This window comes from Trachurus japonicus, chromosome 21 (genome assembly GCF_045865225.1).
Source record: "Trachurus japonicus isolate A0001 chromosome 21, Traja_1.0".
Lineage (NCBI taxonomy): Eukaryota > Metazoa > Chordata > Actinopteri > Carangiformes > Carangidae > Trachurus > Trachurus japonicus.
In genome coordinates, this window is record NC_140927.1 from 13,591,246 (window position 1) to 13,617,877 (window position 26,632).

Here is a 26,632-nt window from a genome sequence, read left to right on the forward strand (position 1 = left end):
TGTTTTCTCCATCTCTGAATAATACCCAGGATGCATACTGAAAAGCTGGAAAGGTTTGCGGGCATATATTGCAAAACATAATTTATTTCAAATGGAAACTTCTCAGTTTCTATGCTGCATTTATTCTTCCTGTTCCTGTTTCCTGTCTTTAGGATGCATCTCCCCCAGGTCCCTCTCCCTCGTTGGCAGGGGTACTGGTGCCCCCCAAAGTGGCGTCCATAACCTCTGAGCTGCTGGCCCATGCCAAGGTGCAACTGCCACTCAACATGTGAGTACACCTCAGGCTGCTGTCAGCTCATCCGCACCTGGGACCGGGGTTTTTAGTCCCTCCTCCTGTTTTATGACCAGTGTGACTATGTGCCTGAGATGTGAGCATGAATCCAGAGCGCACCTCATGGTTGCGTTAAAAATATTTCCTCTTTTTTGCCCAGAGATATTGGCCATGTTCCACCACCTCTGCAACCACATTTACTCCTCCACTGGTCAGGAATGAAATCACCCTCAGACAGGAAAAATACAGTTACACACATTTGTGTGATGCTTACATCAGTGTTTCATAAGAAGGCTTTCAATGGCGCATTTAAAAGCATGCTATGTGCACCCTTCAGGTGATTTTACTGTTTCATTTAGTCAAACAAATATCAAAGGTGATGTTATTTTTTACCTTGACATTTTTACTAACTATTCCAAACACAACAAGCAGTGGAATGTATCATTGGTACTGATATCAGAGGTCAACAACAGAGGTCACACATCTATATTCATCTCGACATAGTTACACAAGATTATCCAAGTGCAATCTACAGAATTGTATTACATACAATCCCATCGGTCACAAAAGTGACCATAAAAATATGATGGAGCATATGATGGAGAATAAGAAGCGAGAGGGCAAAAAACCTAAATCTCAGATGTTTCAATTACATCCTCAGCATTTTTTAATATATATTTGGGGGCTTTTTTAGGCATTTGTTGTGACAGGACAGTATTAGAGAAAGGAAATCGGGGAGACAGAGAGAGGGATGACCTGCAGCAAAGGGCTGCAAGGCGAACCCGGGCTGCTGCAGCTAGGGCCAAGCCCACATTGGCTGAGCTCCACTGGGTGAGCCACCTGAGCGCCAGTGCATTTTAAAGTATTTTGTGTTTCACTTGGAACTCAAGCAGCAAGCCTTTTTGAAATGTATTTGTCCAAATGTGCCAGAAACATAACTTAATTTGCTACAGATAGACATTACTGGGGTAATAAGCCTCAGTAGGCACATACAGGCAGCAGTTGGACACTCTGCTACTGATCTCACCAACTTCACACTGGCCAATAATTTCTTGAACGGATTAATCTACCTGACACACAAGCACAATTAAATTCTTGTGGAAATGCAACCTCACTAGTCATATCCAGATGGCTGGTGATGTGCCAGCGCTGAGTAAGACTGTTCTATAATTTACCTTGTAATTAATCTACTAGGTAAGTGCCAGAGAGATGTTGGTATCTTCAAAGTGAGTGTGTTCTTCTGACCTTGTATTTCTCTGCTACCTGAAAAGTGAAGGCAGAGGAGTGAAGCGGGGATTTTTGTTGAAAGATATTCCCTCAGTTCTTCTGACTTCCAAGGCTGGAATTAAGTTTCTGGGGTTGGATAAGGGATGCCATGCAAAAGTATGCTGTTTGCTGTAGTTGTCTCACCTGCAACATGTGAGTCAAATACGTACGCCTGTATCAGATTTAATAAAATCTGTGGTTTTATTAAAGCAGAACTATGCAGCTCGGCCGGAAATAGCTCGCTCCTTCGTTGGTTTCTCTTTTTTTCCCTCTCCGGAGCTCCCCCACAGTTCTGGTAGGCACATGTCACTGTCGTAAAAAAAAAAAAAAAAACTCGCCGCCGCCACCTCCTCCACCCCCCCTACACGTGCTTGTGTTTACTGCTGTTTGCTAAGCCCTGCTAACACCGAGCTAACGCTAACACGGCGCTAATGCTAACACCGAGCTAACGCTATGCTAACACGGAGCTAATGCTAACACGGCGCTAACGCTAATACAGCCACACACAGGCACAAAGACACAGACATACACACACAGGAATAAAGGTTCCAAAACGCGAAGGTGTGTGTGTGTGTGTGTCATGATGTATTACATTATCTTATAAAAGACCCATGGTGTGTGTATCTGTGTTAGCATTAGCTCCCTGTTAGCCACAAGCTGAACTTCATCAGTAAACATTTCATGTTTCCATGGTTTCCTCCGACTTTCCGAACTCAAACCAATCACGATTCGTGACATGCATGACGTCATATGCGTTCTTATCTCGTACTGCCGTAAAGCAGTTTCTCGCGATACTTCTATCCATTGACGAGATTTGTAACACCGAGACGGACGACTGATCTTGCAAGTGCGGTTTTCAGCCAGTGGGGGGGGTGAGCGCATTGGCCTAGACCCCATTCACTTCATAACAGGTCACTCAACCATCACAGTGACTCTGAGCCACAATAATTACAGCCCAAATCCTGCATAGTTCTGCTTTAAAGTAGCTCTGTAGGTATAAACACACACAGATGAACACACACACATATATACACACTAACCCATACAATCAACACACACACACACACACACAATGTCCAGGTCGGGTTTGTCCTACTGATGAGGTCGGACGTTTCCATCTTGACCTGGCAACTATTCCTGTTGCCATGGGGAGACGGGAGACGGTCCCCACATCTGTTACCATGGCAACCGGGGAGGCAGCACACATAGGGCTTGTTTACTCTGTGGTCTTATCGTCTTGTGTTGGTGTCTGGCTCAACATAACTACAAATGTCTCCCAGCGACAGGACCTGAAACTCATTTATATGTTAACGCAGATGCAATACGCAACACTGAATACACAAGCATAGCTATTAAGTAAACAAATAAATAATAGTAAAATAAATACTTGATTTATTAGAGTACCAGTTTGTAGGGCGGTTAACAAGGACATATTGATTAGGCTTCCATTCACAGCTTACCAGTCCACTTGGAACAGGAAATCACAATTGTTCCGGTTTACACTGCAACATTAGAGCACTGATGCTTCTGAGGTTTGATGTTTCTCTTTGGAAATTGATCCATTCAGATATGAAAAAGATTATTCACTGGACAGAACTTTTTAAGGAGACTAATACTGAATGCATGCCCAAAGGCTTCATTGTAGCTCATTCATAACAGGTCATTAAATGAAAGAGAATGTACTCAGACAACTTGTCTGGTAAAATAAAGGCCAATAAAAATGTCAAGAGCTCAGTGTTTTGCCTAAGAGAATTGTAACTGCCATCGTGACCAGCAGAACTCACTGCTGTTCAAGTGCATAAAGTTATATCATTGATGTTGTTGGTTTATTTCCCTTAATGACAATTTACAGAAATAAGCTCAGTAGATTCACTGAGTGGAGAAGCCATCTCTCACTTCTCCTCTCCACCCTGCTTTCCTAAGAGGAACTGGTGTAAAACAGGCAAGAAAAACACCCTGGGATAATGTATGGTATATGGTGGGAGTGCTGCTCCACTCTGATCTGACAAAGATCCTTTTGTAGATCAATATGTTGTCTGGTGGTCTAATGAAGGAGCTGGTTGAGAATCAACAGTTTGCTGGTTATTTGATCATCTGTGCTGCAATGTAAAACAAGTAAAAATCTGATGCGAAATTACAAAATTAGAAATAGCATGGTGCTATAGCAGCCTTATCTTGCTAATGTTCATGTATTGCATATTTTTTCATTATCAGACCATGCTTTCATCTTATGAAGATATAATAAACTATTTATTTCCTCATAATTTCCTGCAGAATTGAGTGTTTTTATTTTCATTTGACTCACTTTTTGACATTTTTGTCTGCTGCTTTTATTCCCCAGATATCTGGCTCTATACGCGTACAAGCCCCAGAAGGCTGACGAGCTTGAGCTTAGGAAGGGGGAGATGTATCGGGTGACAGAGAAGTGTCAAGACGGGTGGTTCAAAGGCACATCACTGAGAACTGCCGCCTCCGGTGTCTTCCCGGGAAACTACGTCACTCCGGTGTCCAGGTTAGTGAGTTGGGGCTTGGGGATGAGGATGAGGATAGTGGAGGGTGTTCCTCCCAATCTCATCCCCACATCCAGATAAAAGCAAGTCACAACTGCATTAGGGCGAGCAGTTGGTGCGGTGCTGAAGCTTGAAGTGCCTCTTCTTTTGCCCAAGAGACTGCAGTATGAGCTCAGGGCAGGTTTAATCCCTACAGCCACATGTCCTGTTCAAACCTTTGATCCATTTATCACTCTTTTTTTTTATATGGTTTGCTCATGTGAACTCAGCAGTACAATAGAATCAAACAAAAAAAAACCTAATTTTGTCCTCACACAAAGGCAATGATCACACTAACAGAGTCATGGTAATTTTTCATGGTAATTTCCTGGTTCCAACCAAAGCGAATCCAGCTCAGGCAGAGCAGTGCAATTTAGGTACTTGTTCTGCCATGTAATTGCACATGTGTCTCTGTGTGCTCAGACTTCCTCCTGTCACAAAGGCATGCCCAAAAAACAAATTTTCAAACTATAGTCAGCTGAGGTGCAATCAGTGGGCACTGTATTCCTTGTGGTGATAATGAATTCTTCCCGCTTGAGCCTCCATATTGTGCCACACTTTGTCAGGATTGTCTGACCACCAAAAAACTACGAAAATCGTTTTGTCACACTAGAAAATTCACCAGAAACCTATTCTGGGAAGTCCGAAGACTGTAAACTGGTGTGATTGAACACAGGAGAAAAACATGTTTTAATGCACTGGAATATAAAAATGTTTAAACCCTAGCTTAAATCAATTTGATATTTTTATGTGTTTTAATATTGGAGTTGGCAGCTCAAACATTACAAACATTTTTTTAATTTCTTCATTGACTTATTCAGAGTGAAAAAGTAACTATTCTTTTTATGAGACTGTGAATATGATTTAAATATAAACTTCCATTAAATAACATGTAAAGTACAAAAGAGCAGCTCATAAAGCCTCTGCTTTTCTAATGCTCGGCTTGCACATGGTGTAGATCATCGTCACATTATTGTTACTTTTGGCATCCTAATACTAATAATAATGAAAGCAAATAAAATTGAAAAATGAGTGTGGTGAAATCATATTTGGCAATTTAATTACCCTTGTTATTTTTGTATGCATGAAAATATTTGCAGGGGCTGTTCATCTAATCTGTATTCTGCTCCATGATGCAGTCAAAGAAAACGAGAGAGCAGAAGAAAATGAAAGCAAAGGAGATTAAGGATAAGTGATGGAGAGAAACAAAAGACAAAAGGCAAGAATGAGGGAGATAAAGATAATCAGGAGATGAAGGGCCAGATATGGCTACTGAAGGAGTGAGAAAAAGAGAGAATGAGAAGAGGGGAGGGGAGGGATAAAAAACTGAATGGGGCCGAGAAGGAAAAAGGTGAAGAAGGTAGAAAGAGGCAGAGAAATATTGAAATAGGAGAGAGTTGAAAGATATAATGAGGAAAAAGGAGAAAGAGTGATAAAATGATACAAAAGGGTGAAACGGCTGTGAAAACAGCAGGTGTCCTTCTCTTCTGGATATGAATGGCTGCTTCACATTCTGCAGTTATGCAATCTTAGAGAGAGGGGGAGAGGGAGAAAGGCAGGATGGGCGAGTAATCAAATGAGAGGCAATTTGTTATTTTTACACATGCATACCCTCTCCCTCTTCCCCCACCCCCCCTCCCATCCTCCTTACCTCTCCTCTCCCCTTCATTTGTCTGCAGTGCAGCTCAGAAATTTCTCAATATGATAATGAGGGCTGCCAAAGATGCGCACACACCTTCACACAAAAACACACACAATACAGACTGGCCACTAAATATAATGTAGATAAAATATTAACTATATAGTTGATTCTAATACACAAGAATTTCAAGAAGTTCATGAATGCATTTTGATTATTTCAACAGATTTTTAAGATGCCACAATCACATGGTGCTCTGGCAAGAAAAGCGGCTATGGTGCTATTACTTGAAATTCTGAAAGTTACTGATAGCAGCCAAGAATATCCTTATGAGCCTTTACAAAAACGTAGCACACACAATAAGCAGTTAGAAATAAGAGTCCATGTGCACCGGCAATGGGGAACCTCAAATAAAAGAATCTGTGAATAACAATGCTGTTTCTGTTCGTAGAAACACACACCAACACACACGTACACACACATACAGAGAAAGCCATAACTCGGTATGTGTGTGACGGGAAATCGATGGGCAGCCATAAGAGTGTGAATACCGCTGCGTCAATAATGTTCAGCTCACTGTTCTGCCATTCAGCACTCTGCAGACAGAAACATGAGCGGCTTGAGGCTCCGTACATGTTACAGCAGGACACTGTGTTGTGCTGATCCACCAGTCAGATAATAGCACTGAAATCACTCACTTTGACCGGGGGATAATAGCACTGTTCACAGCCTCTGCTCTGCTCTTATGGACTGTCTACTGGCAATTAACATTTTGCACAAAACAAGAGACTGCACTCATGTTAGCGGCTTTGCTGGGCTTCACATACGGCTTACTGGTGCTTTGAACTAAATATATTATCATCGGCTGAAGCCCCCGTCCTCACAGTGGAGCTAGAGAAGAAGACAGGGGATCACATCCTGTCGGTAGTTTTCATCCTCTGGGCATCATGGTCTATCTTTTCTTACATTGTTGTCAACATACTTGAGTCCAGATCAAATGGCGGCCTTGCTGATGGCTTGGTTAAACATGCATTTGCTGGTTTGAGAGGACCACTGTTTCTGAAGTAATAACCTTTTATGTTGACATAAGAATGGATCTGATGAAAGGAAAGTTCCATAAACATCAGCTGGAGTTGTTTTATGATGTCTGTCTCCACTCTGTCTTTTTTAAAGGGCTCCATTTGGAGTTGCAGCTTCTCGTGGCCCGTGTCTATCCAGTCCAGTAGGTGGGAGTGGATGCGGTCAGGTGGGGAATAAAATCTCTGACCCTTCGTCTCCGGGGTCCCCGGGGCCCTCGTCGTCCCGTCCCTCCACCCCACTGGTGAACTCAGCCAACTCCATCAACACCGTCAGTCCTGCCTCCTCGCCGCAAACCGCGGCAGCCCAGCTCAAGAACTGCCTGCGCTCCAGTCAACACACAGTTAACCAGGCACGCACCTCAATGCAGTTAGGTATGGAAGAACACACACACACACACACATGCACGCACTTGTGGTGGCACTCGAGAAAAGGCAGAAATGGGAACTTCAAAAACTGAGGTACTCATGTGAATGACAAACAGCCTGCTGTGAAAGGAGAGGTGAATCTTGTTACAGCCCTCCAGAGAAATGTAAAGCGAGTTAAAAGAAAGTATTTATGACATGGAGATGTCTCTGTCTCTGGTATTTTTCCAACTTCATGCTCTGCAACATCATCCCCTGCAATGGGCTCTCCAGCCTACAGGCTTATAGGAGCAGAGGCTGGATCGTTTGGGACGTTGCGGCATTTTAGGCTCTTAGTTTCTTATTACGGAATAATAGAATATTGATCAGTCATTAATTCACGTAGCCTCTACACCATGTAAAAAGTTGCAGACATATGCTCTCAGTGGCCTCCATTATCTCCAGATTCATCAGTGCTGCTAGTCATGTGTAGAAAAAAAAACCATTTTGGACCATAAAATAACAGTACAAGGAAAACTTGTGGTGTTCACAGACATCTCCGCATTAGATTATGGAATAGAATAGAAAAATAATTATTATTCATCCCCCTGGAGGGAAATTCAAGTCATCCAGCAGCTTACAAGAACTCTACTAGATAACACACACACGGAGCAATAAATAACATAAAATGATATAAATAATCATTAAGTAAAAGTGCATGGCCTAACAAATGGCATTGTTTGCAAATTATGATCATTTGCAAAAGTTGAATATTTAATGTCAAATCCATGGGATTTAATTGACTGTTATAACAGCAGAGAGTTGATAAAGGAGCGTAGGGAGATGACAGATGTACGGTGTACATTTTAGGACATCCTCAGGTGTCAAGCTTCAGCCTCAGACTTTAGATGAAAAGGCATGAGGTCTGAGGAAAACCACTGTCAGGTGTCCACTAAACAGCCTCAGAAAAAAGTCGTCAGACCAAAAAGCGTCAGAAAAAAAGGCGTCAGACCAAAAGGTGTCAGGAAAAAGGCATCAGAAAAAAGACGTCAGACCAAAAGGCGTCACAAAAAAGGCGTCAGAACAAAAGACGTCAGAAAAAAGGTGTCAGAAAAAAGGTGTCAGAAAAAAGACGTCAGAAAAAAAGGCGTCAGAAAAAAGACGTCAGAAAAAAGACGTCAGAAAAAAGGTGTCAGAAAAAAGACGTCAGGAAAAAGGCGTCAGAAAAAAAAAGACGTCAGAAAAAAGGCGTCAGAAAAAAGGTGTCAGAAAAAAGACGTCAGAAAGAAGGCGTCAGAAAAAAGGTGTCAGAAAAAGACATCAGAAAAAAGGTGTCAGAAAAAAGACGTCAGAAAAAAAGGCATCAGACCAAAAGATGTCAGAAAAAAGGTGTCGGAAAAAAAAGACATCAGATTAAAAACTGACTATTTTTTATTTCTACAAACCTTGATTTAACAGTCTGCAGACCATTACTTTTTTTTTTTGCTGCTGTAAAATTAAAAACATCATGTTTTTAAATGTGACATGATAATTTAGCACATACTAATTTCTTGTTATGTGTTGTTATGTAATTGCTCATCAAAGCTTTCTGCATAAATGTATTTATCCACATACAAATCATTGAAACTGAAATTGTTGAATATTTAAATAGGCTATAACTTTATTTATAGGTTTAAAATGGTGTAAATTCACGTCACATAACAAAACATGATGTTTTTCATGCTAGAGCAGTAGAAACAACAACAATAGCAATAAAAGTAAAACCGTCAAACACTCATGTCATGACGACATATCCGCGCTGTTCTGGCAGAAGCGCTGCACAAAGGAAAATCGCGCGCGAGCTGGAGCCTCCCATTCACACCAGACGCGCATTTCTCCATGCCGGTCAACCAGCGCCTCTGCCTGTGTGTAGGCTGTGTGGGTCTGTGGCTGCGTGTGTAGTGTATGTGTGGGTCGACTGTGGCTGTGTGTGTGTGTAATGTGTTGCCTAGGTATGTGCGTGTGTTCATCTTTCTCATGCTCTGTTTAGGTATATAAACACAAATAGATCACAAACGCAAACACACGGCTATTGTATTTGTCAATCGCAGTATTTTATTTTGAAAATTGCTTTAATCTTGAAAATTAACCGAATTCTCTTGTGTTTCTTTGGGTAACTTCCTGCCCAGATTGATGCGATCGTTTGCGACTCACACACAAAATAGACCAAAACGATCGCTGCAGGGTGCGAGCTGGCTGCGCAGGTCGCGCCGCGGTGCATCTGGTGTGAACAACACAATCGGTTAACAAGGGCGCCGGTAGGAAACAGAGTCTGTTCCGCGTCTATTCGTGGCACTTCCGCGTCCGGTGTGAACCTGGCGTTACATATCGGAGACGCGTGTTCCTTTCGGGTGCAGTCTCTTTTCTGCACGACAGCTCGTTACCGGTGTCGTGTTTCGATGACCGTCATTAAATACAGCACTGAATAAATAATTTACTAGTCTGCCCCCCCCAGCCCCAACTGAATCAAAGTTTGAAGAACACCTTTTGGTCTGACATATTTTTTTCTGACACCTTTTCTCTGACGTCTTTTTTCTGACACCTTTTTTCTGACGCCTTTTTTCTGATGACTTTTGGTCTGACGTCTTTTTTCTGACACCTTTTTTCTGACGCCTTTTTTCTGATGACTTTTGGTCTGATGTCTTTTTTCTGACACCTTTTTTCTGACGTCTTTTTTCTGACACCTTTTTTCTGACGTCTTTTTTCTGACACCTTTTTTCTGAAGCCTTTTTTCTGACACCTTTTTTCTGACACCTTTTGTTCTGACGTCTTTTTTCTGACACCTTTTTTCTGACACCTTTTTTCTGACACCTTTTTTCTGACGCCTTTTTTCTGACGCCTTTTTTTGACACCTTTTTTCTGACGTCTTTTTTCTGACACCTTTTTTCTGACGTCTTTTTTCTGACACCTTTTTTCTGACGCCTTTTTTCTGACGCCTTTTTTTGACACCTTTTTTCTGACGTCTTTTTTCTGACACCTTTTTTCTGACGCCTTTTTTCTGATGCCTTTTGGTCTGACGCCTTTTTTTCTGACACCTTTTTTCTGACGCCTTTTTTCTGATGCCTTTTGGTCTGATGCCTTTTTTCTGACACCTTTTTTCTGACACCTTTTTTTCTGACAAAGACAGCTTTTTTCTGACACCTTTTTTCTGACGCCTTTTTTCTGACACCTTTTGGTCTGACGTCTTTTTTCTGATGCCTTTTGGTATGACGACTTTTTTCTGATGCCTTTTGGTCTGGCGACTTTTTTCTGAGGCTGTTTAGTGGACACCTGACAGAAGTTTTCCTAAGACCTTATGCCTTTTCATCTAAAGTCTGAGGCTGAAGCCTGACACCTGAGGATGTCCTAAAATGTACACCGTACAGATGACATGCAACAACAGGTCCACTTGACCACACTAGGAGGATGAGGATGTTTAACTGTTGAGAAAAGACGATGAAAACTCCAAACAATAAGAGCCTGGACAGTGGATTCTTGCAACATTTTTTGAACATTAGAAATATACAGTATGTGTTGGGGATGAATGAAATGCAGCACACATCAGTGTTGCTTCTTTCTTTCTACTGCATTCAGGGTTTAGGAGGGTGGTTATATTTTGTGTGTACAAATGCCTGCACAATGTTCACTGGCAATGTTTTTTTTTTCCACTGGTCAGTCCCACACAACCCCTAAGAAACACACACACACCTGTGTCTGTACAAGGTCTAGATCATATCAGCCTTGCTCTCCACTCAGAGTCTATTCATCTCTCCAGTACCCCAGTCTCTCCTCCTCTTTGTATCTGTTCTGTCTCTCTGAGAAAATAATGGTGAAGGTTTCTTTTGGAGGCTTAAGAGTACACACTGTGAGAACACTGCCAAGAATAACACACACAAGCAGACACACACACAGCTACACACACACACAGACGTGTACTCCCACGTACAAATGAACACAGGCTCACAAACATACTGCTGAATGACATCACTGTGCTTTTTGTTTTATGGAGGCGTAATGACAGAGCTTCATGCCTCTCCCTCTCTGCCTCTCACTCTCTCTCTTTCTCCACCTCCTTCCCTGTTCTCTGTCTCTCCCTCTAACACACACAAAAACACAAACTCACACATACACACATCTGGTCTCCATTACAAAATAAAGTATGTGCATAGTTCTGGCGTTTAGTGGTTTTATCACATGACCAGTGCGCCTCTCTATGGACTTCTGCCTCAGTGCTGCAGTGTACAAGAGCAGGTGGCTAGCAACCCTGTGTGTGTGTGTGTGTGTGTGTGTGTGTGTGTGTGTGTGTGTGTGTGTGTGCACGCACATGCCTGTGTGTGTGTGTGTTGTATGAGTGTGTATTGTTGCGTACTTCTATCCTCATAAGTACCAAATGTCCTCATACAAATTAAAGGCTGGAAAAAAGGGGGGCTCTAAATGTCTCAGCCCGGCTTCATTTCTACAAGGGCTGACTTTAGAGTTAGGGCACCAAGTTAAACTTAGATTAGTCATAGTATATTTCCATACAGCTGCCAAACCAATGTGGCACAGGATTTAAAAATGTGGTGCAGTTCCCATTTCCTAATTAAGACTAAGAAAAAACCTTTGACTGAAATAAATGTCACATTCCATCAAAATTACACAGATTCTCTGTGTGTGGGTTGTTCTTTCATGCCACATAATGTTTTCTGCACCTTGAAAGCAACAACCAAAAGCGATAACCTAAGAAACACCTTAACCTACCAAGTGGTTGTCATTAAATCTGTGTGGAGATTACATTATTTTAGAGAATCAGCATCAACTGCATCTGGTTAATATGTCTCCATTTAGTCAGACTGACTGATGTCCACCTAAGATGAATTGAAGATGCTTTAAGGATGTGTCTTTAAACCAGGTTTTGCAGTCTGTAATAATTCCTCCTGTTCATACTAACCATTAAAAGATTCTCTCCTAATGTGCTTTCAGATAAATTGATGGGAGTGTTTGTTGTATGTTGGGATTGACTCCAGTATTCATGACAATACTATATGATGATATGATTGAGAGCAGTTTTAGTCCTTCCCAGTCTATAAAGGTGGATGTATATATTTTAAATTCCTCTCAATACGCACATAACCTTTCAGTGGTCGGGAATGTTTTGCAGAATCCACAGAGAAACTTTGACAGTGTGTTGTATCCTCTTATTTATACTGATTAAAGTGTGTTTGTGTCTGTTTCAGTCCACAGTCCTCCCGCTGGAAGCCCGGAGCGCCCCACGGTGGCCATCTCTCCCCTGCGTCCTCAGAGCTCCTCCCCCTCACGTTGCCACGGCCAATCGGGTCGTCCTCTCTCCATGGTGTCTCCGGGAACCAGCTTAGGGCCGTCGCCCCTCTCTTCTCCCGCAGCACGACCGCACCTCCCGCTCTCGTCCCCTCTCTCGTGTCTCACGCCTCCTAACGTGTCGGCGGTGCTCCTCAACGGCGAGCCAGCAAGTCCCCTGCAGCCACCTTCACCAGGCCCCTCCCACGCCCCCAACCAGAGCGCCCTCACCCCCAAAGCAGAGAAGGTGAGTCTGTCCTCAAAAATAATTACAAAAAAGGATAAAGGTCAAATGTTGTCTGCTTGTTTTAATGTGTTCTTTTGCACCAAAGTTCAACAGCCACTGTGGAAACAGATAGTGGCCTCAATTAACCAGAGATCTTTATATGCAACAGGCTGAGAAACAAACACTTTTTCTTTCTACAGAATAATTTGTTGTCATGTTTCTTCTGATTTTCTCCACATGTTTAATCAAGGGCTTTTTTATCTGGTGGAAATTACAGGAAATAACTTATCATTAACACATGACAGGTTGTGAGAAGTCAGCTTTCCAAGTTTCCCATGAATTCTTGTTAATAAATTGAATCTCTGAGTACTGACTGTTGCAACATGTAGTAGCAGCTGGGGATAAAATACTGTTATAATAAACAACTTAGACAAAATGAACTATACAGCAAAGATGAGGATGTTGGGATTTTCAAAACAAATTAAATTTGCATTTTTGTCACCTTATATGTTTTAATTGACTGTAGCACCACATCTGTTGGAAAAAGGTGTTTTGTGATCTAGATATCGCAGGGTTAACTGGATGTGAAATCTGTAGTGTGTGTGTGTGTGTGTGTGTGTGTGTGTGTCTGTGTCTGTGTCTGTGTCTATACGTGTGCATGAGATGTGTCAGTAATGCACCTCTACCTCAGTAAGTGTCTTTCACCCAGGGAGCTGGCACAACCGCCGTCCTATATGTTGTGAGATCTGTGGTGCTAAAGCTGTGGATGCTAAATCGGGCTGAGCTGACAGTGAAGGATGGCACCGACGGTTCGCATCTGTCTCAGCTCCATTTGTTTCACTGTTGGCTCCACTGTCTGGTACAGCTAATCTAACTACATGGCTAGCTGACAAACAGCTCATTGACTATGGAACAGCAGGCAGCGGCCTTGTTTACATCGTCTCACCCAAAGATGGCTTCAGCTCGTATTTTTTCAGCGAGGCCAGATTCGGGATCGTAGCTCACCACACCGAGCAGATCTCAAAGAAGTTAGAACGAGGTGGTGACAGTGTCATCCATCCATTGTCTGTACTGCTTATCTGTGCATGGTAGCAGGGGAGCTTGACCCCGTCCCAGCAGCTGACATAGGGCAAGGGTGGGAGAGGGGTAGGCTACACCCTAGACAGGTCACCAGTCCATCACAGAGCTGACATTCAGAGACAAGCAAAACACACACACACACACACACTCACATTTGCACCTACAACCAGTGTGCATGTCTTTGGACTGTGGGAGGAAACCAGTGTAGAGAGAAACCACAGACACGAGGAGAACATATCCCTTGGCCCGGGAATCAAACCCACAACCTGCTTTCTGCAAGGCAACAGTACTAACCACAGTATCACCCAGTGAAAGTCAGTCAAGGTTGTTCATTAGAATAGGCAGATGTTACTTTGTGCCATTCTGATATTAAGGAATATTCCCATGTTATCAGAAGATGATTTCTTTCTCAGAAATCTGAAAATCTTAAATGACCACATGTCCAGACTAAATGATTTACCCCTCTACTCTATACAGCCTTTCTACTGTATGGATTAAAGCATCCGGTATTGCTATAAAAGCTTCAGAAATGGTAATGCCCTAAAAAAAGATTCTGGATATCTATGGGTTTTTTCAGAGCAGCTCAGTGGATCAAAAAAAAAATCAAAGCACAAAGCAATAAAGGCATTGCCATCTTTTGTTGTAAAAAAAAAAAAAAAAAACTTTATCATCATACTATCTTTTTAATGTTCAGCCTAAAACCCTCATTCACACCACTCACCATTGTTGCTTTCGGCTTGGCAGAGCAGAAACATCAGGTTTGAAGTCAGTGCGGCGATGAAGCTGCACAGAGTCCATCTTTGTTACAGAGGAAATGATGAAGCAGCTATGATAACTGTCTGGCAGGCAGTTTGGTTTATCTCTGTTTGACACAGTGTCACACTGTCTAGAGCGCAGCCGGCATTACAGACAGTTATCACGTTGACATGCATTTGGAGAACATCTCCAAGAAATCTGCACGTGCACAGCAACTGCCAAATAAATGGTTGAAGGAAGCTCTTGCAAAAAAAAAAAAAGTCTGGAACTATCTTGATGAAATATTATGTCAACGATGATATTGACCATATATTTCCAGTGCAGTGGGGTCTGTCCATGTGCTCCAGCTTCCACAGTCCAAAGTGATGCACACCAGGATAATTGGTGATTGTAAAGTGCCCATAGGTGACTTTGTTTGTCTCAGTATGTCAGCCCTGCTGTGATAGACTGGCAACCTGTCCAGCATGTACCCTGCCCTTGCCCAATGTCAGCTGGGATTGGCTCCAGCCCCTCCTCAGCCCTACATGGATCAGCAGTATAGATATTGGATGGAACAGACAGCTTGCCTGAGAACAAGTACATTGAGCTCCCATGATTCCTCTTGTTTTTCATTTCAGACAGATAAACCGAAAGCAGTCGAAGTTAGAGAGGTTCAGTACAAAAGCTGCACTATTCAGTTATTGAACAATGCCTATGAATCCTTCCTAGATGTGGTGGTTTTTCCAATTAATCCATGTATAAGTGAGTATTTGGAATGAATGAAAACTTCATACACACCCACACACACACACACACACACACACACACACACACACACACACACACACACATTCATGCAAGCTTTTATTTTTGTACCATGCAAAATTAGCCTGAAGAATCAGATTAAAGTGTGAGTACCTGCTGCCATCTGGTGGCTCGTTTTGGAACAGCAGCAGCAATGGGCCTTGCTAATGTAAACAGACACAAACAGGCGAGCGCACACATTCACAGGAGGCAGATTAAGCGTTTAAGCCTGCAGATGAAAGGAGAGAGGGAGTGATTATTCACTTTTTTCTGTCGCTTTCAATCACTCCGCCTGCCTTCCTTTTCACTTGCTTTCTCTACACCGCTCTGTTCTCTCCTTCCTCCCCATATCATTCCCTCTTCAGCCTCTGTCTCCATCCTCCTCCTTTCTTTTGGCTTCTTTGTGTCCTCCTCTGTGCCACTTTCCCTCCCTGAGTCCCTTTTCCACTGCTCCTCTCTCCCACTACATCCCTCTATTTCCTCTCCTTCTGTTTATCTTTATTTTTTCCCTTCCCATCATCTCCTCCTTCTCCCAAGTCAAAATTCAAACAGGCTCTATTTGCACGACAGGAAGGAAATTTATGTTGCCAAAGCAGTGGAACATTTTATGTGTTTATTTCAGTACCTTGCCAGTGTACACTTGAGACGACTGTGGAGTCTCCAGACAGTGAGCATCGGTATTTCATGAGAAAGAGATTTATGTTTTGGAATGAAAAAATGAAAGAAAGGAGATCCACATTTCGACATCCCCTGAAAAACAATGAAATCATAGCATTTAGGGAAACACATCACTCCAAAGCACTGGCATTTGTAGTGTAGACGAAAGGAATGCTGTTATTTTTCTATCACGGCTCTGCTGAGTCAAAGTGTTTATACAAGCTCTAAGTCCTTTTTTCTGTGTTGCCCCACTCTAATAGTAAGACTGCTCATTTGGGCTATGCATTGTTTTTGTTCCCCCTTTTAAAAAATATATTTTGATCAAAAAAATATCATTTAATTAACAACCCACTTACTGTAAGATCCATTTTTGTTTGAGTGGGATGATCATGTGTTTGGTTGTTCATGCTGTAGTGGTTGAATCTAGCTGCTAAATGTAGCTAATGGTTTATGAAATACCAGAAAACAGCCAAAAAATGGACATGAAGCACAAACAGGTTTTTGCTTCAAGCCTTGTTCAGTATTACAGAGCCATCTGCAAAGGCTTGCAAATTTGGCGTGACAGCTGGGCAAACTCACCACAGGGACCAGTGGGTAGTGGTGGTAGAAAAATAAGAGGCAGATTGATTGAAAATGTAAAATAAACAGAAGAGGCGTTCTGTGTAATGTGATTATAAGTCACCATTATCCTGACGTGACCTCTCAGTTTTGGTTAGGGTGTGCCATATTGATGTTTATTACATGTGGAAAAGCTGATCCAGGGTGATGGTTAAAAGTGGCATGAAGGAAATGAAAAGATGTTTCTCTGAGAAACCTTAATAGTGATGTATTCAGGACTGTGGAGATTTTTCTTCCATCGTCACAAGTCTTTACAAGTTTAGGTGCTGAAAGCTGAGAGAGTTTGCACTGATGTTAACACCCAAACACCTGAACCTGAGAAAAGAAGGCGAAAATCTGCCAAAACCAAGACCTGGGTGTTGCTACTCTTAAATAATCAGGATGTCAGTTGCTTGTATTTACACAAATACTCAAATGAACAACACATGGTACTGTAGTTAGGTAATGTGAGACTTTATCCAGATGTATGTTCAGAAACTACTGATAAGAGGACTTGGTAAATTTAGTTTTTCTGGGTTCAGAGGTTTCTGGGAGATCTCTAGCTCCCACATTGCTTACTGACTATGGATGCAGCTGGAGCATTCTTATGTAAGGTGAAGCTGAACTTTGTTTTAGCTTAAGAAATAATTACCAGCCCGGGGACTCCGGTGCTCTTAAAGTTTAACAGTCTTTTCCAGTGCTGGGAATTGTGGGTCAATGTTAATGTGTTTCAGTCTCTGCAGTAGAGGTTCATGTGTCATACTAACACATTAACCTGCTCAGGTTAACCTTCTTCTGGTTGGGCCTCACATGTGCTCTCTGTTTATGCCACTGTGACGACAGCTCGGTTCTTGATATGGATGCACTATTGATCACAATGTCAATGAAATCACAATTTGGCTAAGTTCAATATGCAAATGATTGTGCATGGTAAGCACTATAATGTTGTTGATAATGCTGATGAAAACTGCATCATATTCATTAGGTTTGCCGTTACACATTTCAGCTTCGAATCAGCTAGTGTAAGGAGAGAGTCTCTTATTCAATAATGACTTCTGGCAGGAGATTATGTGGTCAACAGGTCATAAGCTCTTTATGCTCTCTCTGGTGATTTGTAATTATTTAGCCTTTCTATTGCAGCTCTGCCTCTCTTTTATAATTTCAGTTGAAAATCACACAATTAAACAGCACCTTGTATTCTGAGTTTTCCATCTTATTCCTGTGCTTTTAAATTCACAACTTCATGCCCTTTCCATGACAACCGCCTTGTCCATCCCTGACAGACACTGCAAAGATGTTTTTTTGATCGAGGAACGGGTGTAAAGCAGAGCTGAAGCTTGATCCAGCAGCCAGCATGTTAAAGACACAGATGGCTGAGGTAGAGACAGCTGATATGAAGGCTCCCAGCATCGCCAAAAAATTGTAATCATCCTTGGGCATGCTCAGTATTGATCCATGCTGTCATGATTGAGAGGGTAAAATCAGCAACAAGCAGCAACGGACAGAGAGAGAGAGAGAGAGACGTTTTGTCCTCCTGCTGTTGCAGAATTTGGCTGAATGGACAGCGCCTTACTCACCCACCACAGTGAAGCCTGAATGTAAAACCATGAATCTGCTTTTATAGGTGCCATTGAGAAAACAGTTTGACTGGAATCACTCCACTTTATTCTCCGAGCAGGTAGACACACAGCTTGAAGGATCATTAATGTAGCTCCCTGTTTGTTCTAAATGCACATTGTGACTGACGCTCCCAGCATTTCCCTTCTGACTTACTCAATCAGAATAATAACAACAACTGCCGTAACCATTATTTTCTTCCTTCTGAGACGTGTGTGAAAGGCAGTGGAGAGGAGGAGAAAGTCGAGCAGTCTTTTCTATTGTATTGATCACTGAGATCTATTCAGTCTTCACACAGATCAAGTAATGTAAGTAATGTGAGGGCTGCCAGGTGAGGGAGAGTGTTTGAACCCTTTTTCTGTTGTGTTCAAACTGTCACAAATCTGGCAACCTAAGCAACTAACACTGTGATTTTGGTCTGCATTATAAAACCTGTAAATCAAATCAAATTGCTATGTATTTTGAGTTCTACCACAAAGTATACCCTAATTTGGCATTTTGAAAACTGCACTAGTTTTGAGAAGGTTAAATGAGAAAGTTGATACAGTACAGTACGTATTGTTGTGCATTAGGTAAAGAAAACACAGAGTCTGTCTCTGTTCCCAGTCCAAAAATCTGCCATGGCATATTAACACACCGTATCTTGTTTGTCTAATCCATACACAAGTAGAAACATAAAAACAACAACTTTATCTGCTATAATTGTTTTTCTTGGCAAACAACAGCCGGGAGCATTAAGATCCAAGAGTCTTGTAATCAGACTCAGCTTTCCAGACGACCACTGGAGACGCTGCATAGGAGGGCAAGGTGAACAGATAAGCTGTTGTTTGACAAGAAACAGTTACAGCATGTTTCCTTCTCTGACGCCACACACTTTCTCAGACATTAATTATCTTCACATGTAAGTTTTGTTGTAAGTTTTTGAACAACTCCTGCAAGGGGAGGGGGGGGCGGTAAAGTGGATCCTTCCAAAATGTGCAGAGAACTTGTCCCCAGTGTCATAAACAGCACCGAAGCAGCTTCATAAAAACAGATATTTCCTGTATTTCCAATTTCCTCTGCCTAGAGATGTTGGTTTTTATCAAATCTTTAGAGGGTTCGTCCATGTTGACAGCTCATGTTGCTTTACTCTCTGAGGCAAAAGTGGTTACCACTTTCATTTCTTGTGTGATGAGTCAACAGCAAAACATTTCATTGTTTGTTTGTTTTTATTAATACATGGAGAGTTTATTTATGTTCTTTGTATTTTCATGTAGAGAGGGGAAAACAAAGTAATACACTGGAGAGATTTTGTTTATACTGCTTTCATTACAATCTTGTCATTTTTTCATAAGACGTCTTGTGAAACATATTTTCCTGTATATTTCAGGCAAACAATGATCTTTACCAGCATTTCTCTTTGTTTGTTTGTTTGTTTTCCTGCGTTGCTCCACCCGTAGAAGGAGAGGAAAGCGGGAGGTTTATTAAAGCTCCTATCGGGGGCGGCGGCTAAGAAGAAACCTCGCTCGCCGCCCTCCTCCCCGCCCACCCACAACCCCTCGCTGGCCGGCCAAGACCCCACCCACCACCCCCACCACCATCACCACCACGCTCGCTCAGGTTCCTGCCCCATGGCGTCGCAAGGGCGAGCCGGCTCCTGTCCAATCGAGAGTGACATGGCAGGAGCCATAGGGATGGAGCCGCTGCACAGGAAGTCCGGTTCCCTGGATACCAACTTCCCCATGTCGCCCCCAGCAACACGCGCCGGCAACCCACTGATGGTCCTCCGGCCTGAACCCAAACCCCTGTCCAGAGAGAGGTGAGCACACACACACACACACACACACACACATTTACATGTAGAGACACACTAACACACAGATTGATATCTGTGTTTATCACAGACAAAAACTGCAGGAAATGTTACAACTATAAACTGCATGGTCAAACATGGTATTGGCCTCCAAAGTCATTATTCGGTCATAAGCTGTGTGTGCAAAATGACACAACAGTAGCAAACACTGTAAGTAAAGTTAAATTGGACAGCTGACCATAATAATCCTGAGAGAATACTATTTGATAATCCTGGTCAAACAGTTTAGGGCTGAGAGATTTATCATGTTACAGAGAGGGAAGAAAGTCAGGCTGTGTCCTGAGAGAATTATTAAAACCCACCGATAACAAAAGCACAAGCAGAGGATAAATGGAAACAAAGCCAGAAGCAGCCAGAGGCTCATTTGTGGGCAGTAAGTCATCAGTGTGTGAGTGTGTGTGCGTGCGTGTCAGCGTGTGGGAGCGTAACACTAGGGTTTAATCAAGGTGCTAGCTCTCACCCAGATGCCTGTAAGCAGCCAGTCCATTAGTGCGGGCCAGAAGCAACAGTTACATCTGCTGTGAATCATCAATTGATCATCCCGCTCTCTCCAAGAGAGATGCAACCATACACCAGCAATACCAGCGGCCATACACACACACTCATATACACACTCCTATACACACAGTGTTTTCCTCGGTGGGAACCTGTAAAATCAGTAAAACACTTACAGACACTAAAACATGAGAGAGGAATGAAGCATGTGTGTACAGGGAGTAGCCTACTGGTCATCACAGCAAACACTGCTCCTTCTGTCTGAGTGTGTGTGTGTGTGTGTGTGAGAGAGAAGCAGAGAGGCAGAACAGAATTGTCTTACCAATATTTTGGTAAACATCAAACCCTGTGGGACAGTGGTACACCAAAACACAGACGTAATGGTTACCATGACATCTGATATGCACTCACTGGCTTGTGAAGAGCTCCAGATATAACACAGAACAGTGCTGAGGCCAGAAACTCAACAATACATCACTCTGGTATTGTTGTACGTCATGTTTGTAGTCACGCTCTGACTTCAGAAATGTGTTGCAGGGGTGAATATTCAGCTCAGATCTCAAGAGGGAAAAATCCTGAGTTGAACAATTTAACATGTAAATTAAAAAGGTTTCAGCCTTCGGTTACACCTGAGGCTGAAACCTTTTTTTTTTTTTAAGCGAAAGCCGCAAGCTACAAATAAGATATAAAATTCAATACATTATAAAAGATCAAATGCGTTGCAACAACAGGCAGGCAGAGTGAACACATGACCGCAGAGGAACCCAAATTGTTGGGTTTCTACCCATAATTCACACCAGTGACTGAAGCTATTGTCGGGAAGAAGAAAAAAAAACACACTACTGATACATGCACAGATGAAATCCTCTCGGATGGGTTGTTTCAGCATGTCATGTTGCCCATGCCACTCAAAAGCATTATGTGTGTTATTACCATCTCTGTGTGGTGGCAGGTATCGTGTGGTGGTGCCCTACCCCCCGCAGAGCGAGGCGGAGATCGAGCTGCGGGAGGGAGACGTGGTGTTCGTCCATAAGAAGCGGGAGGACGGCTGGTACAAAGGCACCCTGCAGAGGACGGGACAGACCGGCCTGTTTCCCAGCAGCTTCGTCGAGAGCTTCTGAACTGGAAAACGTGGACAAAAGAGCACACAATGTTCCTGTTCCTTGGTCACAAAACAAACACACACACACACTAACAGATCACACAGCAGCAGACACACACAAAGGTTGAGCTGATATTGGGTTTTCCAGAATTACACTTAAGGATTAAATATGAAAACACCTGTCTAAATTTGCTTTTAAAAGCTGGTAGCCCAAAAAAATTGATAGAGGATAATTGGTAACACTTGAATATGTGTTCATAAAACTGACATAACACTGTCATAACCATGACATGACACCTGTCATAAACATCAATGAATACTTAATGACAGTTGTCGTTAAGTGTCATTCGGTAAGTTATGTCACTTTTGATGAAAGTTGACATTGTTTGAGATATCCTTGTCATGACAACTTGACATATTTTTTAAAGTTTGGCAATTAGGTCTACTATGACAGGTTATGTTGTCTTTATGTCAAGTTCTCATAACAAGTACATCTCAAACAATGTCAACTTTCATCAGAAGTGACATAACTTACCAAATGACACTTAATGACAACTGTCATAAGTATTCAATGATGTTTATGATGACAGGTGTCATGTCATGGTTATGACAGTGTTATGTCAGTTTTATGAACACGTATTCAAGTAAAGTGTTGCCGGATACTTTAACCCAAAACACAAGACAAACATATTAAAAACTGTTACAAAACATCATTAATTTTAATAGTTCAAGTCCAGTGTAATAGCCCGTATCAGTCCAACTAATTCCCATACACACACACACACACACACACACACACATACAGGAAAGCTAGCCCCGGCTTCGACCAGCCCAGCCAAATAGGAAGCGGGTCATCTTTCCCGTCATTCACCTGTTGACGGCGTCGGGGCCTTGTCCGGATTCAGCGTCTGGACTCGTGAAGTTGACTACTGAAGGCACACACGGACTCAAAGAGCACAGAAAGACAGACCTCTGCCTCCCAGTTCTCCTCCTTGGCATCATCCACCAGTAAACACTAGCACAAGAAGCATTAGCTCTGCTTTTCCACTGAGACCTCAGAACTTGAATTCGGGTGCTTTTCGTCGCCCGAGAGGTGGAAACGTACCACAGGTGATGAGGGAAGTGTGTGAGCCAACACGCCAGGACCATCGTGAGCACATATCTGTGTCTAGTTTGTGACAGCAAGTGCAGGTGTTTCTTTTCAGTCCAGTATATGTTAATAACAATGCATGTAGCATTATTATGTTTTTTTAATATGTTGAAATAGATGTTTGTGTTGTCCCAACCTAGCCATGCTGTGATGATCTGTCACAGGATTTTTAATTTTGAAAAAAAAATCGGTACAAAAAGTAAAATATGAATTAGGTGATTTGTTATTTTCTATTTATAGATCTCATATGAATTTATACAACCATTTTTTTATTTACATTCATCCCTCATAGACCTCACAGCTGCATTGAACTGAATGTAGAGAGAAACAGGAAGTCACGCCAAAACTCTTTTAAAGAACTGATTTGTATTTCTAGAGTTGTTTTTTGAACTTCTATATGGGATTAGAGAGAAAGAAATGCACTTGATAATATCTGATACATCTTGCCAATATATCTACATATACAGTATCTTACACACTCTTATTATTTATTTGACAAAAGGGATTTCCATGGCTATTTCACATTGTATTATAAGCAAGCATCATTTTTCTTTAAGCAGGCACAGATCTTTTTTAATAAGATAAAATCCAAACAGAACTTTCTTACAGATATTTTACTTTGAAATGTGTGAGTTTAAGACACGGTTAATGCCAGTGAACAGCAACAGGAACTCCTCTTCCTCAGCTTTTTCTTCAGATACTTTTCAGAGGGTTTTTTTTTTTGTCTGACTGCAGCAATATTGCGAAACAGAACACGTACAGATTTGACGCTCATAGAGTAATGTTCGGTCGAGGGGGAAACACCTGTGAGTCAGAGGACAGGGACACAAATTTGTCGTCGCGCAACTGCCAAACAACTTTTCCTCTGATCTTGTTGACCTCTAACAAATATTTTTGTACCGCTTCAATACTCGCGTGCAGACGGTCTGCTTTGTGAATTTCTACGTCCTGAGTGTGGATTAAGGCTTGTGTAGTTTACAAAAATCCACAACTATCTACCTTTTTTCCCTGTTTCTGAACATAGAAGCACAGCGAAACTCAGAGCTTGACTCGCTCACTGTGTGTGTGTGTGTGTGTGTTTCTGTTTGTGTGTGTGCGCCTGTGTGTGTCTGAGAGTAATGAGGTCAGCAGGATTTTATTACCAGCCAAGCATCAAAGCACAAACTGCTGCTGGCTGTGTACACACAGGTGAGGGTCACTGATTGGCTGAGCACATTTTAGTCTTATTGGCTCTAACTGGATCATAACCAGGGGAGAGTCAGTCAGTGGAGAAGCGCTAACTGGATTTGGTTCGAGTAGAAACACAAACGACACACAGAACAGTGAAGTTACAGGTGTTGAATCAGAATCAAAAGCCTTATCAACCTTTTACATCTGATATTTTGATCCATATCATTTTTCAGCACAACCTGTTATGTTATTGCCATTGAGGAGACACAAAATTAAAGCACAGGCAATTTGTACTTGTTTTTCATATTATTCAATATTTTGTGAGGGGAAACCATGATCCCTTAAACTGTGAAGAAAAGTGAACAAAAACAAGGAAGGGAGATACATTTCACATATGGTAGTAACAGAAAGAAACATGGACTGCTTCATTTTCTGGTGGCTGGCAGTGCTTTATGGGTAATTCTGAGCATCTGGAGCAGCAGATGAAACCAAAAACACATTTTTTTCCCAACTAGGGCTAGACTGACACATGAAGTTTTTCAAATCGTGGCTATAAAGCAGTTGGTTTATTTATTTTTTATTTTTTTCACTCTTTAATTTCCACTATTTGAACCCTGTTTTATATAAATGTGAGAGACTATGATACTTGTGCAGCTTTCAGTGGGCTGTTTAAGTTGAGCCAGGTTGAAGTGCCATTCTATTTGCTATGGGAATGTCAGAAAATATACTGGAAACTTCAATCCAAATATATCCACATTGGCTTTCAAGATCTGTCAGTCAAACCCTAGTGCCTACAAACACCAACACACACGCACACACACAAATACACACTGTATCTGGCAGAACAGCCTGTCTCTCGTCTCGATCTCTTCTTTCTCACTCCCTTCATCTGCTTTGTCGCCACAATGAGCCTGCTGGTTGTTTTTCTTGTAGATCTGTTCTGCTTGACCTATTGACAAAAAAAAAACACAAAAAAACACAGCGGATCCCAGAGCAGCTCTGCACAAAAACCCAGAGAGACAGCCTCTCTGTTTGTACACCGGCTGAACAGAGGACTCTAATTTCTACTGAGTCAAACTTAAGCACAAGTCCTCGTTCATGTCAGAGGCCGACAGGTCTCGACGGTCTTTTGTTTTTCGTGAGGTCGATGCTGTGATGAGGAGGAGGAGGAGGAGGAGGAGGAGCAGAAGAGTTTACAAGAGTCAAAACATCAGGAATACAACCACTGCACAGTGGTCACTTTACATGAAATAACTTGAACCGCTGGTTTCACTAATGTTTTCATGTGTTTTATTTACGTGATGTGAGCTTCAGCTTCCTGGTTGTAAATACCACTTGAGTGCTCATGGTGACAGCTTGAAAAATGTGAACAAGCCATTAAACAGTAGTGGTTATTACCACTGTATGTGAACACAACTTAACAGACACCATTGCACATCCAAATTCTGTTTGTTTTTTTGTTGTTGTTGTTGTTTTTTTCTCCCATTGGATTTAATATTAAATTACTGTCCAGTCCCTTTTTGGAGCGTCGTTCCAGGAAGCCTGAGCACTCACCCTGCCATCTTGAATTAGATGTCAGTCATATTTGTTCCTATGGATACTTGTGTGTATGGGCGTGTGTGTGTGTGTGTGTGTGTGTGTGTGTGTGTGTGTGTGTGTGTGTGTGTGTGTGTGTGTGTGTGTGTGTGTATGTATGTATGTATGTATGTGTGAGGAGAAGAAAGGCCTCTGTATGTAGCTCTTTACAGAAAAAAAGGAACTTTATGATAAAGTTTGGCATGATGTGGACGCTCATGCCACATCAGGACTTGGTGCCAGGTTGTTGCGAAGAGCGGTGCAGAGAGAGAAACCGAGAAAAAAAGAAAGTATATATATAATTCTATATTGTGCAGAATATTTATAGGCCTTTTGTGCCATTGAAGTCATGCTCTGCGCTGACCATGCCCAGCGCTCTCTACCATGTGATCATTATACATCGTCTTGTACTGATGACCCGTGGTTGATTTGATTGTTTTTTCATGTCAAGTGCATTTTTCGCAATAAATGCCTTTGTTTTAAAACAGATTTGCAGCGCTTTTTTTTTTTTTTTTTTTGCATCTGCTGCGGCTTCATAACGGGGATCACACAAAATGAAATGGGAAACAATCCACATTTGTGTACTCTAATGCCTAACAAACACATTACTTGTATAGCTCATTAGGATATTATACTTGTCCCCTGGACGATTCCACCTGAGAATCATATTATATTCTGCTCTAATTATAATTATGGGCACTCACAATATGCTCATTATGAGCTTATGGAGTCTTATGGAGAGCAACACTCCAGGAGAGGTTATCTGCCAGTGTGAATTATTATCTCCACCAAGCTGGTAAAAGATGGTTAGGAATAAAAGCTGACACTCTGGCTGTCTTTTCATCATTCCCTCCATCTCTCCCTGTGTCCGTGTGTGTGTGCCTCGCTCTCTCTCTCTCTCTTTTGTGTTCTCAGGCCAACACTGGCATGGTCGAGGTGTGTAATTGGTAATTTCAGAGCGTCGCTGGCACTCCCCTTAAATGACAACCTCATCTCTCCAGCAGCCGGGCCTGTCTCCAGTGATCACCTCCATTTGCATTTAGAGTGAGTGGCGAAAGGTGACAAGGGTATGTGTATGTGAAGGTCTTGTGTGTGCCAGTGCACAGGTGGGTG

At 42.1% G+C, this 26,632-nt stretch overlaps 1 protein-coding gene and 1 long non-coding RNA gene across 3 annotated transcripts in view; both read left to right on the forward strand.

The window, feature by feature from the left end:
• The window catches only part of LOC146964866 (E3 ubiquitin-protein ligase SH3RF3-like), a 99,804-nt gene extending 77,934 nt beyond the window's left edge, over positions 1 to 21,870 (forward strand). The window contains exons 5-10 of one of the 2 annotated variants that reach the window (XM_085766330.1): positions 153 to 268; positions 3,879 to 4,049; positions 6,899 to 7,176; positions 12,381 to 12,706; positions 19,618 to 19,973; positions 21,475 to 21,870. In XM_085766330.1, the coding sequence (XP_085622456.1) occupies positions 153 to 268; positions 3,879 to 4,049; positions 6,899 to 7,176; positions 12,381 to 12,706; positions 19,618 to 19,973; positions 21,475 to 21,643 (1,416 nt within the window). In that variant the 3' untranslated portion in view covers positions 21,644 to 21,870. Of the gene's footprint in view, positions 1 to 152; positions 269 to 3,878; positions 4,050 to 6,898; positions 7,177 to 12,380; positions 12,707 to 19,614; positions 19,974 to 21,474 lie in introns of both variants that reach the window. The other variant, XM_085766329.1, reaches the window with a different exon arrangement.
• Positions 21,871 to 22,479: 609 nt separating this feature from the next.
• On the forward strand, positions 22,480 to 26,004 carry LOC146964868 (uncharacterized). Its single transcript, XR_015034667.1, has 2 exons — positions 22,480 to 25,597; positions 25,662 to 26,004. It is a non-coding gene; the product is annotated as an uncharacterized LOC146964868 (long non-coding RNA).
• Positions 26,005 to 26,632: the final 628 nt, after the last annotated feature.